This window comes from Channa argus, chromosome 16, assembly GCF_033026475.1.
Source record: "Channa argus isolate prfri chromosome 16, Channa argus male v1.0, whole genome shotgun sequence".
NCBI classification, from domain to species: domain Eukaryota; kingdom Metazoa; phylum Chordata; class Actinopteri; order Anabantiformes; family Channidae; genus Channa; species Channa argus.
Window position 1 is genome coordinate 12,942,215 of NC_090212.1, and position 15,353 is coordinate 12,957,567.

The 15,353-nt window shown below is 43.4% G+C and overlaps 1 protein-coding gene across 4 annotated transcripts in view; it reads right to left on the minus strand.

Annotated features, from left to right (window-relative positions):
- Positions 1-12,594, minus strand: part of msrab (methionine sulfoxide reductase Ab) — a 33,267-nt gene extending 20,673 nt beyond the window's left edge. Inside the window, exons 1-3 of one of the 4 annotated variants that reach the window (XM_067480091.1) lie at positions 12,381-12,594; positions 5,826-5,894; positions 5,544-5,663 (exon numbers count right to left, since the gene is read on the minus strand). In XM_067480091.1, the coding sequence (XP_067336192.1) occupies positions 5,544-5,663; positions 5,826-5,894; positions 12,381-12,567 (376 nt within the window). In that variant the 5' untranslated portion in view covers positions 12,568-12,594. Of the gene's footprint in view, positions 1-5,543; positions 5,664-5,825; positions 5,895-8,464; positions 10,126-10,172; positions 10,213-12,380 lie in introns of those variants that run through there. The other 3 variants (XM_067480090.1, XM_067480092.1, XM_067480093.1) reach the window with 3 other exon arrangements.
- Between the last annotated feature and the right edge of the window lie 2,759 nt (positions 12,595-15,353).

Here is a 15,353-nt window from a genome sequence, read left to right on the forward strand (position 1 = left end):
GAGTCTGAAGCTGGAAATTGAAGGTGTGATGGATAATGTTGTTAGTGGTTATGCCCCACAGGTAGGAAGACAAGGAGAAATTCTGGATTGAGCTAGATGAAGTGATACAGAGCATCCCCAGAGGTGAGAGAGTGGTGATTGGTGCAGATTTCAATGGACATGTAGGTAAAAGAATAGAGGTGGTGAGAATGTTATGGGCAGGTTTGGTCTTCAGAACAGGAAGGCAGATGGACAGATGGTGGTAGACTTTGCAAAGAGGATGGAAATGGCTGTAGTGAACACTTTATTCCAGAAGAGGTAGGGACATAGGGTGACATATAAGAGTGGAGGTAGAAGCAGTCAGGTGGACTACATCTTGTGTCAACGTTATAGTCTGAAAGAGATCAGTGAGTATGTAGCCAGACAACACAAGATGGTGGTGTGTAAAATGACTCTGGGGGTGAGGAAGATGAAGAGAACAAAGGCAGAGCAGATGACGAAGTGGTGGAAGTTGAAAAAGGAAGAATGTTGTGTAGTTTTCAGGGAGGAACTGAGACAGACTCTGGGTGGTTTGGAGGTGCTTCCAGGTGACGGACCACTACAGCTAATGTGATCAGGGAGACAGGTAGGAGGGTACTTGGTGAGCCATTGGGAAAGAGGAAAGTGGACAAGGAGACTTGGTGGTGGAACGAGGAAGTTCGGGAGTGTATACAGAGAAAGAGGTTTGCTAAGAAGAAGTGGGACACTGAGAGGACTGAAGAGAGTAGACAGGAGTACAGGGAGATGCAGTGTAGGGTGAAGGTAGAGGTGACAAAGGCCAAACAAAGAGCATATGAGGACTTATATGCTAGTTTGGACAGTAAGAAGGAGAGGTGGGTTTGTAATGAGGGGGTGAGGCAGAGAGATAGAGATGTGAATGATGTGCAGCAGGTTAGAATGAGTGAAGATAAGGATGGAAATGTATTGACATGTGCCAGGAGTGTGATGGGAAGATGGAAGGAGAACTGTGAAGAGTTGATAAATGAGGAAAATGAAAGACAACAAAGCATAGAAGAGGTGATTGGTGTGAAGCAGGAAGTAGCAAAGATTAGTAAGAGGGAAGTGGAGGACGTTGAAAAGGATGAACAGTGGAAAGGCAGTTAGTCCTGATGACATACCGGTGGAGGTATGGAAGTGTCTAGGAGAGGTGGCAGTAGAGTTTCTGACTAGTTTGTTAAACAAGATCTTGGAGGGTGAGAGGATGCCTGAGAACTGGAGGAGAAGTGTGCTGGTGCCCATTTTTAAGAACAAGGGAGATGTGCAGAGCTGTGGCAAATACAGAGGAATAAAGCTGATGAGCCAAACAATGAAGTTGTGGGAAAGAGTAGTGGAAGCTCAGCTAAAGGAAGAGGTGAGCATTTGTGAGCAGCAATATGGTTTCATGCCTAGAAAGAGAACAACAGATGCAGTATTTGCTTTGAGGATGCTGATGGAGAAGTACAGAGAAGGTCATAGGAAGCTTCATTATGTCTTTGTAGATTTAGAGAAAGAGTATGACAGGGGGCAGAGAGAGGAGCTGTGGTATTGTATGAGGAAGGCTGGAGTGGCAGAGAAGTATGTTACAGTGGTGCAGAACATGTAGAGAGCTGTAAGCCGTGGTAAAGTGTGCTGTAGGTGTGACAGAGGAATTCAAGTTGGAGGTGGGTCTGCATCAAGGATCAGCTCTGAGCCCCTTCTTGTTTGCTCTGGTGATGGAGAGGGTGACAGATGAGGTTAGACAGGAATCTCCGTGGACTATGATGTTTGCAAATGACATTGTGATCTATAGCGAGAGCAGGGAGCAGGTGGAGGAAAATTTAGAGAGGTGGAGGTTTGCTCTGAAAAACAGAGGAATGAAGGTTAACCACAGCAAGACAGAATATATGTGTGTGAATGAGAGGGACCCAAGTGGAATGGTGAGGTTACAGGGAGCAGAGGTAAAGAAGGTGCAGGACTTAGGGTCTTAGTCAACGGGACTTAGGGTCAACAGTTCAGAGCAACGGCAAGTGTGGAAAAGAGGAGAAGAGGCAAGTGCACGCAGGTTGGAACGGGTGGAGAAAAGTGTCAGGTGTGTTGTGTGATAAAAGAGTATCAGCAATAATGAAAGGAAAGGTGGCACTGAAGAAAAGACAGGAGGCAGAGCTGGAGGTGGCAGAACTTAACATGTGGAGATTCTCTTTGGGAGTGACGAGGATGGACAGGATAAAGAATGAGTACATCAGAGAGACAGCTCACGTAAGATGTGTTGGAGATAAAGTCAGAGAGGCCAGTTTGAGGTGGTTTGGACATGTTCAGAGGAGAGACTGTGAATATATTGGTAGAAGGATGCTGAGGTGGAGCTGCCAGGCAGGAGGTCTAAAGGAAGACCAAAGAGGAGATTTATGGATGTAGTGAGAGAGGACATGAAGTTAGTTGGTGTGAGGGAAGAGGATGCAGAGGACAGGGTTAGATGGAGGCAGATGATTCGCTGTGGCGACCCCTGAAAGGGAACAGCCGAAAGGAAAAGAAGAAGGAGCAGTTTCAGAGGATACAGAAACAAATAACCTTTGCTGGAGTCACATGTCTATTTTTTATTATGTAACATAAACATACACAGAAAAGCTGCAATATTAACACTGGTAGTCCTAATGATGTCATGGAGGACAAGGGTCAGCGTGTCCACTCTGAGCAGTCTGCGCCTACACAGCCCCACAAAATGAGATACAGGCTGTGCGCAGAGGTGGTAAAAGTACACAAACTCAATAGTCGAGTAAACAATTACTGGTCTAAAATGTATCAAACTCCAAATGTCTGTCTTGGCTTCTGTAGATCACAACTAACACAAACTGTTTGACCTCAAACTGAGTAACACGTGATGAGGTGTGTGGTTGTTCTGTAGCAGCCTGGTGTCATTTGCACACGATTTAATCAAGGTACACGGTGAATGGATACGTGTAATTTCCCTGCTTTCTCTGCGTGGCACATTATTTGTAGGTTTGTGCTGTCCACAGGTCGTGGAGGGCAGAATGTGAACTGGATGGACCTGTACCAGGAGTTAGGGTCAGAATAAGAAAACCGATAGACTTGTAAAATGCCCTTAAAGTTGGACCTGGCACCTACTGCTCTGTCAGCAACACAGTGATGTTAGAGACGGGGGTTGAAGGTGGGGTGTTAAAAGAACGATGTTTATCCAAGTAATATAAGTATGGTTAAGTATAGTAAAACATTAAAAAGGTGGAGCTGATATCAACCACTTTTTTATATCTTAGAAAAAATGTTTGTATACTAAAACCAACAGTAATAATGTTGTGGTTTAACAGTATACACAGAATTTCCATACATACAGTACATTTGTCAAAGCAGGCAGCTGAAGTTTTAGCAATAATGGCACAACGATGTCAACAACAATGACAGAAAACACTAAAACCTTAAATGCATATACAAAGAAGCTCTCAAAACCTGTTCAAATAGACTCGACAATCTTCCCTGCTTGCTGCAGAGCAACACCACTAAAGCTGCTAGAAATTCAGTGTTTTGTTAAAAGACACTTGAGCAGGTTGAATGGCCTTTTGGATAATGGCCTCCTCCCAAATCAACATGTCACCCTGTTTTTCACTTTTATGCTTAATTGTTCAGCACTGCTGAAAACAGTTATCTCAGGTATTCAGATGTAGTACTATTGAATAACCGGATTTTTTAAAAAAAATCACCTCCTTAGCAACACATAGCGTATAGCAAAGCTGTTTGCAAATCTTTGTTTAACATGATCACTGTTCTCTTACACTGACAGTCCCATCTTTAGTAAAGAAACTAGAGTGGTGTTTGCAACACTGCTCAAATCACTGTAAACCTACTTAATGTGTGTGAAGGGGTATTATTAAGGCATGATTCCATTAACGTGTAGCACACTTGGTTAGTGTGATATTGATGCGTAAATACAATTAAATATAGATTAATACACTATATATATCTACAGCAGGCTTCATGTTGACCCCGTGTAGCAAATATAAATCCAGCTTTAGTAGCAAACACTGAAGTAGTGTGGCATTGTTCCAACAATTCAAATATTCTCTGGAAAGAGGTCAAAGTTAGTGATCAGGTCAAGAAAACTGCTGTTTGTCTAGTGTCTGGCTCTACGAACAAACACCATTTTCATTTAAGCTGAACTGAAATCGTTACCTGACTTTAAACAGTGCTCAAAGGCCTAAACTTTAGCAGAGCAAAAACAATTGTGATATTAGTCATGTTTGGATGAATCATATGAGTTGAGATGGAAACTGACAACATCAGCGACATATTCTGTAGTTACGTTTTGAGAACTTCCTGAATTTAATCTCACGCCTTTTACAGTGTAGAATTGCTCAATGGGTTGCATCCCGTAACTCTTGAATCTGTGTTGCAAAAGTGACTGTACTGTGAATAATTCAAGATAAGACATTCTGTTCGCTAATAACCTCTACTTTCTCCACCTCCCAGCTGCCTGTCTTGTCTGTCCTCCCAAGGAAACTTTGACTGTATCTCAACCTCTCCTATTTCTGTCTGTCAGACAATTCACCTGCCTGCCTGCCTGTCTTTCCATCCTTTTCCTGGCTCTGCTGACAGTTCTATCAGCTGCTTCTTTCTGTCCATCTGTCTGTCCTGCCCTGGCTGCATTGACAGCTCCTCGGTCTCATGCTGTTGCAGTGTTCTGCTCCGTCACGGCCACTGGAGCGACGCCTGCACTCTCTCAGCCAATGGACAGGCAACCATTCTTTCTCACAGTTTTTCTCAAAATTTCTTTCTCCTTAAAAGTTTATTTTACTCATTCCCTCGCTTTCCGCAGCTCAGTCTCTCTGTCATCTGTCTCCATCCCCATCCTCCTCCAATGCTGACCATATTGTTTGGCAGCTGACAGAGAGAAAGACTTAAAGGCTGATAGATACTGTAGGAAAACATATGACATACGACGATCTTTGCCCTCCTCTTCACACCCCCCCCAGCTGTGTCTCTACCTAGCCTCCCGTGTTTACTTGCAAGTATGTGCCCTCACATGGCATAGCCCAAAACTAAAAGCTCATGACTCCTAAATGTGAGAGCCTCTTCATCTGAATTATATTTTACCAGCCTACATGATTTATTTGAATTTCATGAAGAGGAAAACAGAATGAAATTGGCACAACATTTTAAAATGTCTTTGAAGGCAAACACACGGAATTCAAGCTTGTACCTTGAACATTGTATATGCCAAATCGTAATCTCAGGGAAAGAAGCCCATTCATGGCGCTTCATGCACAGTAACCTCTATTGGCAAAAACACTGCAATACAGCACAGTACAGAGCCCAATCCTTACAAGTAGGTCATGGGGGGGATGGGGGGTGCAGCCCATCTGGAGCAGTGCATTCTGAGTAGACAACTGCAGATGAAGGAAAGGCGGTGAGAAGATGGGAATGCTGTACGTAAAGCACCATTTCTGGTTTCTTTTTACCTTTTTTGTCTCTTGAACTTTGACGTCCTTACAGGAAAGTAGCATGATTGTGTCACATAAATCAAACTGTAGAAGGTATAAATACTCAAACAATGTGTGTACCTGTGCAGACCTCGTGGTAGGTGGGGTTAGGGGTAAAGCCACCAGCGTAGCCCACCTGTGTGGAAAAGACGCCTGGAAGCTGCCAGAAAAGTCTCTCAGCCCCCCAGAAGCAGCCCATACCTGGGAATGGAAACAGCATGCAAATACACACAAGCAGACAGTGTTAATGCTTCTGTGCTTCAACCATGAACAGAGTCCAACATTTTAATAAAATGTGTTGCTGATGGTAAACCAGTGACAGAGGATTCCTACTGAGTTATTTCTGATGAAAACAGCTCTCACCAAACATGATGGTCTCCATGCCTTCTGGAAAAGGCTCCACAGTGGGATTCCCATTGACTGCATGCTTCACTGTGAGGAGAAACATTGTGCCTGGTATCAGATCATAACAATTTATTTTAACAGGAATTGCACCGTGCATGTAAAGAGGCCCATTAGCTGCTTTAACTGGGCCTAAAAAGTCTGTACTTTTGTTATAGGTTGACTTAGGCCAGTGGATCAGAGCCAAAGGCTTCTGTGTTGGAAGACATTTAAGAGATTATACGGCTTTGACTGCCATTCTTGCTGTCCTCTCCTCAATACCCACAGTTAAACACACAATCGTGCAGTAATTTACTGATCTCTGGCACCCTTCTGTATGTCTTTGAATTGGAGGGCATTAAGTGCTAGGCTTGGCACCCACAAAGTAAGTCAATGATGACACGCCAGGGACACACGCCCGTATAACCCCACAAGCAGGGGAGGGCCTTAGAAGTAGACCCAAGGTTATCCTAATCTTTGCAGTGTTAAGAATACCCAATAAGTAAAACAAACTGGAGTACTGCGAGGTGGCAGGGGGTGGGACTCCTCTGCCTGTACTACTGGAATTAGAGTGCTAAAAAGGAAGTGTGTGTGTGTCTGTGTAGTCCACAAATGAGTGAGGAGGATTAGGGTTTAAGAAGACTGAGGTGACTTAGCTTGCAAATCTCCACTAAGCAAGGCTGGTTTTTACTGCAACCACTAATATTAGTCTACAGATAAACAGGCCTCAGGACACACCAAGAGCTTAGGCACGAACCATAATGGGTGCTTAAACTAAGTTCAGTGTGCCATTGCACTCACTCAGAGATGCCATGTGTGACAATGACCAGCATACAAACAATCTCTAATCTGAGACAGACACAGTAGTTCATTTTCTAGATAGGGCTGGGATGATCTCTAACTGTGACAAAAGGCCAAAGACCAACCGCATCCTGGTGCTTATTTCCGACTTAAAGTGATTACTGTAAAACCACACAGTACAGACGCATGAAAAGAAACAGCTTTGCCATGCTGGGACCCTTAAGATTAACAAGTGTTTTGAAGAATATAGTAAGCAAAAGAAGCACCCCAGCTGATAACGGCTGTCTTGGTGTGCCACCTTAAGGGCACTTTTTGATATTAGACAATCCTGTTTTCCTTTGCAGTAATAGATTGCAGAAGCATAAAGGACTCCTAAAATGTCACAGAGGCCTGGCTGCCCTCAGGCAGTCCCTTCCTGCCCTCCTGTAGTGCGACAGTTCTGTCTTTTAGCAGCAGGTTGTTTGGCACTGCCAGGTCATGCTCGTGAGCACAGTCAGTTGCAATCAAAGTGTATCTGTGTCAGTGACTGTGCTGGCTAAATATTTAAGTCTACAGGGGTGAACAGACATGGGAGAAGCCAGGAGAAATCTTCATCCTTCTTGTGTGAATTTCTCTCTATCCCCTCATGTTCTTGCCCTCTTGTCCTCGGTTTCTTGTCACAGGGATAAAAAGTACTAAAGTTGTCAAGTGACAGAAAGAATAAATGAAAAAGTCAGAGAGAGACAAGTGTGTGATAGAGGAGGAGGAGTGGGAGGAGGAGAGATCAGCCTGCCAAACAATAAAAGGAGTAAATAGCCAGTGAGAAGCAACAGATGAGGGTAGCAGAGAGGCAGAGAAGGATTCTTTTGGCTTTCAGACCACCATGCCTTTGGGCACTATATAAAAAGACCGAGCATTTCATCCAAGAAGGAAAACAAACAAGCAAACAAATAAACAAACAAAAAAGGAGGTAAAAAAAAAGACAGCCAAGAACACGCCAACACAGCACTGTCCAAAGAAGCCAACTCTGAAGCGAACTTGCCCGCCCTCTCGTCTCTCTCAGCTGCTCTTCATCTTCACTTTACACTCTCTTCTTCACACCACCTTCCCATCATCCCTCACTCTCCTCTCACAAACATGTACGCGCCCGCAAGAACGCAATCAGCCACACAATCGCTCACACCCCAACCTCTGCTGTGGGTATTTCTCCCATGGAGCAGCTGGCAGAGGTCCAGGCAGTGCCAGGCTGGCTCCTTTCACTGTGGCTAGCCCAGCATTCCCCCCTGCCAGCCCAGCGCCCACACCCCATTCTGCCAGAATTACCCCACCTAACACACACAGGCACAGAGAAAGAACTGGCTGAATACCCTCACTACGCTGCCTCACTACGCCAGGAAAAGAAAGAACAGAGGACGACAAAAAAACAAGCAGGGAGGGTGACTGACTGTGCTTACAAAAGAAGAAAACAGGCTGAATATGGGGGAAGGATTCATGAAAAGGATTTTTTTTATCCAACTTGGATGAGATATGGGCGTAAATGTTTTTTTCTTGTGTTCCTTTGTTTTTCGAGGATATCTGAAAAGCGCAGCGCAGGCTATACAGTACCACGGGAATGAAGCGGAATACTTTGGCCACCTTTTGTTGCCGTGAGGTTGGTGGTTGTAGGCGGCTGGACCAGAACCAAAACATCGGACACGGCGCCCTGCCACACTGCTTGTATCATGGTTACCACCGGTCAAGGACACAACAATCTGTTGCTTAGTGGATAATAATATCCAGAGTGACTTGTTTCAGTGGTCTTTGTTACTCTCTGGTTCTACCAGTGATTCTGTGTTTCTCACCCATAAAACTGAAGTCCAAGTGCTGCTGCCCTCTCGTGCAGAGACACAGGAGAGGTTCTATCCCTGGATGCCAAAACTGGTGACGGAGAGGTTGATTTCCAGGCTGCTCTGTTTACTTCCTTCCAAAAATCCATTCTTTCTCTATCCCTCTCTCCTCCTTTCCCCTCCCTCTTGCTATTCCTTTTTCTAGCTTCACACAGGTTGGCAGAGAGTCAGACACGAGTCGTCGGAGGAGGCTGGAGCTTTATACTGGTGCCAACTACCCTCTGCTGTATGGGAGGATGGGTAGGGGTGAGAAAGAGTGGGGCAAAGGAGGGAAAGGGAGGGACTGGTGGGAGGTGGTCCAGTTTTTACAACTGTAAGAGGTAAGTGAAGGAAATGAAGCTGCTGGAGGCTTAAAACGATCAGCCCAAGTTGGTATTGTGACACATACATCTGAAGCTGCCTCTGCTCAGGGCGGGAAAACCGTCAAAACTCTATAGTATACACCTTTCAAGCCACCTATGCATTCCATACATATTGTATCCTAGCAACGGAAACTGTTGCTATGGAGAAGAATGTCTACTATAGCACAGGCTCCTTTATCTCCTTGCAACAAGATGGAGGCGCATCCTGTTGAGGCCTGCTCAAACATCTATCTCAAAAGCCAGGGGAAGAAGGGGCTGGATCGCAACTGCGCAACACAAACAAATAATAGAATTTTGTTTTCAAATGCATAGAAAGGGAAATAACACACAAAAAAACTAAATTTACCTGTACGCTATCCTTTTACAAATATAACAGTGCAAATCTATTCATTTTCTATACCAATTTTCTTCTTCAGTGTCACAGGGGGTGGTATATGCAGGCATTCACTGGGCAAGATGCATGGTGCATTATTCAGGGACTCCAAGTTGGAAACCAGAGCACCTAAAGGAAACCAGTGAAGACAGGAAGACAACATACAGGCTCCACATTTCAAGTGGGGTCCAAACACATTACCTTCCATTAATGAGGCAGTGGTGCCCATCAGCAATTCTCTCTCATTTACACACACTGCTCTTCTCTCCCACTTACATGCCTTTCACTGTGAACTGGTTGCAAAAGTCAAAAAAGCAAGGGCATCTGGAGACAGCAGAGATGAGAAAACAACAGAGAAATAATGCCAGAAATATATCTTCGCCATGAACCTGCTTTAAAGAGTTATAGTGAAGCATGTAACAGAGATTGATTTTAGTCAGCTGACCTCCCCCATCCTGTTGGGAAGAAATATTGGCAGTCTACCCTGCACTGACTCAAAATAATAGCTACTATGCCCCTACCATGTAGCAATCTGCCACTGGATCATTCTTGCCAAGGTCACAGAGAACATTATACCGAATGTAGAGAGGGAGGGAATGGAGGATCACCGGGACTTCTGAACAATGAACAAGGAGCTTCTTGAAACAAGTTTTAGTTAATCTTCATTTTAGAGAGGGGACCAACGTGTACACTCACACACAAGGCTGGGACTGCACAGGACATATGTGGAGACAGTCCTTGGTTATTGGCTTACAAAACACACACTGAAGCATGCTAGTGCAAAACACACATACACACACACACACACACACACATACACCGAAGCAACCCGTCTCTACCTAAGCTGCCCCCCATGGTGCAAGGGGAGGAACAGATTTCTGCCATGCGGTGTCTCCGAGCTGCTCTGACAGACGGAGCAGGAACTTACGACGGGGCGGAGCCTTCATGCGCATAATGCCCAGATGGGCCCCTGGACGCCGCGGCACTGACACCCAGCTCCCACAATGCACTTTGTGGATGCTCTGCGTAGGTGATGACTGGGAGCACCAGGTTTACATTGCATCATGTTTCCCGTTTGTTGCAGATATAAGCAGCCCTGTTTCAAAATAGTGACATAAAAAGTTGAATAATCTGATAAGACAGGATAAGTATGAGGGTAAGGGGCTACAAACAAGCATTAATGAAATCATATACAGGTGAGAAAAGGTAGGAGGAACTAAAACTGGGAGAGTAAAAAAATACTAAAGTTCTAAACTAAACACTAAAATGTGGTTCTAGACCAACAGCTCAAACATTTTTTAAACAGCCTTAACATAAGCGTCATGTTTACTTTGAGTGCTACTATGTCTCTGACAGTGTTGACGACTTGATCCATATAGATCTGTTTTATCCTGGTTTAATCAGACTATTTGTAATACAATACCATTATACATCCCAGCAGGCTTAGAGATTTCATTACTGTGCCAGGTTGTTAAACATATTTAAGCAAATGTACCTTGATAACACTTTCTAGAGTTAAATGTGTTATATTAGGTCCCCTAAAGGCCAAAACTCAAAGGGGAGGAAATTACTTATGATAAAGGAAATAAACTTACACTGTGTGAAAACATTGTCTCAAGAATACATAATTCAACATATAATAAAGTCTGGTCTTTAGCAAGATTTTTCATATTCCAAAAAGGTACAAACTTTATTCACTAATGCTTGTTTAGGGAGTTTTTTATACCAAGGGGTCTGTAGAGTGCAAAAATGTGTAGTATTTAGTATAATGAATAATATCCTCATTTTATTATTTCAGCTAATTTAAAATGTTGTTTCTGTTATGGTATCAGTACACCCTTGGTTATGTAACATGACATTAGGTCAACTTGGTTTGGCCCTGTGGGTGATCTCTTAAATGTGTGGTCCTGGATTAATACATAGTACCACAAAGCAGAGAAATTGTTAATTAGAAACAAAGATCTCTCCAGGTTATATTTGCTTATGGTGAGAGCAGTAACTGATATTATAACGGATTAACAAACAACACAACCATATAACAAGAATAGAAAAACTAGAACATATTAACATAACAGTCTACTACAGAAAGATTTTAAGGGATTTTTTGGTACAGTAGTTTATGAAACAGATGGTTTCTGTTTCGTGCTGAACAAACTATTCTGAATATGCATTAAAAGTTACAGTAGTGTCTCTGCTGTCAGAGAAGAGAGTGGAGGAGCAGCTAATGACGGATAAGATCAATCAGAAACATTTATCAACGTGTGTATTCTTTTTGTAAGAGAAGACATCAGGGGATTAAGTTTGTGATTTTTCCTGATGATCATCGCTGACTGTAGTGTTATTCTGAGCTGCAGTGACAAGAGATCCTAAAGGTGTCCTGTTGGGAATCAAATGATATTTCTGTGCTTTACTTATAAACCTAATAATATAATAGTAAACACAGCCTCAGTTTGATAACAGCTGTTTTCATACCAGTGTGACACGTGTAAAGCATAGTAGCTAATCTGTAAAAATATCCAGTCCTCTGATTATTGTAAACTCTTATGTCCACGTTGGGACCCTTTGGTTTGATTTCTAGGCTTTTTCTTGGGAGGTTGATCTGATCTTCTGGAGCTGACCTGCTCTGGAGATGTCTCCACGGTGATCTAACTTGGTTAAAGTGTGTCATCTTCGTGGCATCAGCAAACCGGAGTTAAACCAAAAGATGGCTTCCTAACCCACAGATCTTTCTTCGTGGTACAGGACCGTGTACACATCCACCATCAACTTCCTCCAGACCAGAGGGTTGAATCGAGATTAAACATGCCACTGATGGGGTTTCTCATGTTGTGTACTGATAAGTAAAGACAAGTTAAATCACAAAACTCCAAAAAATGTCCAAGGAGCTGAACATGCCTTACACCTATGATAATGTTATACAGGGTTTGGTAGGCCTGGAAGCCAGCCTGTATTTTGACATGTTCCACACTGCTGTCTTTTATTTCACTACTTGTATACAAAGAAACAACATAAACTCTCAGCAGTAGAATCTGAACACTAGGATAAACCTGTTGCGAGGTCACTGGCGTTTATCAGACACGGTGTCACACCGTGCAACTCCATCATGTTGGACACGATTTGCCACCGCGTTATTTACCTGCCACGACCATTTTCTCCCCTCTCCCTTTCAGAGCGCGGTCTTTGCTTGGCAGCTGAGTCTTATCTGTCACTGAGTCAGCGGCAGCGATCGACAGGGAAAGCAAAAGGAGCCAAACGGTGTGTGTTTGGGAGAGAAACTGTGGCTGAGTTTTCCGGGATCCCTCCATGGCGCCACGCTGTTGCATTGCACAAGGGGGACGAGAGAGAGGAAGAGGGAGGGACGGCGGCGAGAACGCAATCAATATGAATATTCATCGTACGTGGGCAACGCGTGCACTGCATATTAACGAGTCAAGGGGTTAATATGACTTTGGCACAAAAGCCTACAGTGCACCGTGTGCGGGAACGAAATTAAATTTAAATAAATATCCATGCCGTTCAGCATGCAAATGAGCTGCCGACAATTATTCTGTAGGAGGCGCTTGTGGTGGATCAGTGTGGAGTATGGACGTATGGATGGGTTTGCCTTTGTGGTTCAGTTTACATTGGGAAACATGTATTTAGGGTTAATCCGCAGGAGTTCATTGAGTGCGCTGGTCTTAACAGCAAAAAACGTCTTCATTTGCCACCACTCAGCTTTCAGATACCTTTAAACAATTATTATGTTCAAAACCTGATCCTAAAAATATATTTGGGTATCTACATTAGGCTATATACAATTTAATCCACGTTTTACTCCATGTTTATCTATTTTTTATATTTAAAAGCAGCTTCTTCATCTTCTTCTTGTTATGCTGCTGTAGTTATACCTATATGGTGGGTTATGATGGAAGCACAACAGCACATTTATCAGCTACTACTCAATCAGTAATCACATTAGTTTGGGTAATATTTGCTGGCAAATGCCAAAATCCTAGAACTTCATCTCTGAAATAACACATAAGTTACCAAGTCAGTATTTTCAAGACACACCAACAAATATACCAGTGTTTGACAATCCATTAATCATTGTTCAGCCCTGGGTAAGAGTCACCAAGAGTCTGCAATCATGCCGGCCTATAGTGGGTAAAGATGTCTACCACACGTGCGCAGTGTCCTTGCTTTCCAAGTAACAAAGGTGCATGACATCCATCCATAAATAATCTTAAGGATCAGAGGCCTGCACTTGCCAGGTCCACTTTCAGAAGTGATTTTACTGCTTTTGGATTTCAATTCTGCTGCAGCCTGACCATGTGATTCCATAGTAATGAGGATGATTATTTTTGCGTGGGAACTTGAAGTTTTTGTGTATGCTTTGAACCAAGCAGTCTACCAGTAACAAAGCATTCAGGGCATTGCTCCCATATCCTGCAAGCCAGAATAACATCACACCATGCTGCAATTCCCCTTTCCTTCTTCTCTTCCTCTCTCTCTCTCTCTCTCTCTCTCTCTCTCTCTCTCTCTCTCTCTTATCTGGTGGGGAAATGAAGCTCAATCACCTGCAGAGGAGCTGAGGGTGGCACAGGGGACTTTGCAATGCAAATGCCAGGTAATTACCCGAAAGCTAGGAGAGTGGAAGCACACAGATGAAAATAGAGAAGAGAGAGAGAGAGAGAGAGAGAGAGAGAGAGAGTGGTGAACCAAACACTGGTTTCAAATCCCTGTTGATGCAGAATGATTGGGGTGTTTTAAAGGTGTGTGAAGACATAAAAAGAGGAAAGGGAAGAGGGGAAGGAGGAGACAAAACAAGATGAGAACCACATACAGAGATCCCATGTTGTGTGTTAATTTCCTCCCACAGATGTGTCTATATCTGTGAACATATGTGTTCATTCCTCTTATAAATGATCAATAACTGTAATATTTTCCTGTGTATGCAGGATCTACTTTTAATTCAGAAGAATATCTGATTAAACCAAACCAGTTTTCTGCATGAGTGCAGTTACTAGTTTGAGTAGAAGTGCGTGTGTACACTCGCATGCATAAGTGTTTGTGACTGGGTGCTTGTGTTCACGTAGGCATGTGTGTACATGAGCCTGTGCGCAGCATTGTGTATACGCTCTCTAATGGGCACTCGGGTATGTGTGTGGCGGGTGCAATGCATATGCCCGTGTGTGTGGTTGGTGTGTTGCACTGGAGGTTTTAGTGAGTATGCCAGCTTGCGGCTGTTTGATTGTCAGTGAGTGAGAGCAAAGACGTGCAGATGTGAGTGAGTATCAAAGAGATTATGAAATGACCCGGCATTAAACACTGCAGTAGACTGGAGCTGTATCGTGGCACGTTAAGCCCTCTGTCAGAATGAGAGATGGTTGGAAAGCTGTATGTTACTGTACATCGGCAGTTTAATGCAGTGGTATTTTATAAACCTGAATGCATATTTGTAATTCAATACAGGGCTTCATTTGTTTGTTTGACTGTTTGTGGAAGATACAACCAAGCAATAGTGTGACTCACAAGCAGTTTGCAACTCCACTCAATAGCTGCCTCTGATTAACATCTGAACAGAACTGGAGCCAGCCAACCAGAAAACTGTTTTGGCGATTTAGTGTAATTGTGGCTTTGCTAAAGTCTCACTTTGCCTAATTAGAATAATAAATCATGCCTCCTCGTTGTTTTCAAAGGGCCCTCCATCGTCTCGCCGAAGCAGGTGGGATTGTGGGATGGTGTGAAAAAACAAAGGGGTTGATTGCTCGGCTGAAGCTACAGTCAGTTAAAAGCAATGTGCCGCTCTCTGGGGATTCATATAAAAAACTATACTGTATCAATTCAAAGGCGCGTGTGGGAAAAGCCAACATGACAAATTTTGATTTAAGCAATGGCCAGTGCTTGACTTCACTTGACAAAAGACTTGGTTCACTGGAAAATGGGAGAGAAAAGATGGAGATTTATTTAAGTAACATATATGGCTGAGGTGAGGTTGCATGGTGGTGCCTTGCCAATGGATGTCTTTTTTTAGTTGCTTTCTATAGCAAACTAAATACACACTCTGCTTGTGTCATCATATGTTAAACCACCTTGCATTGTAACAGTCCTTCTCTCTCTTTCTCTCTCA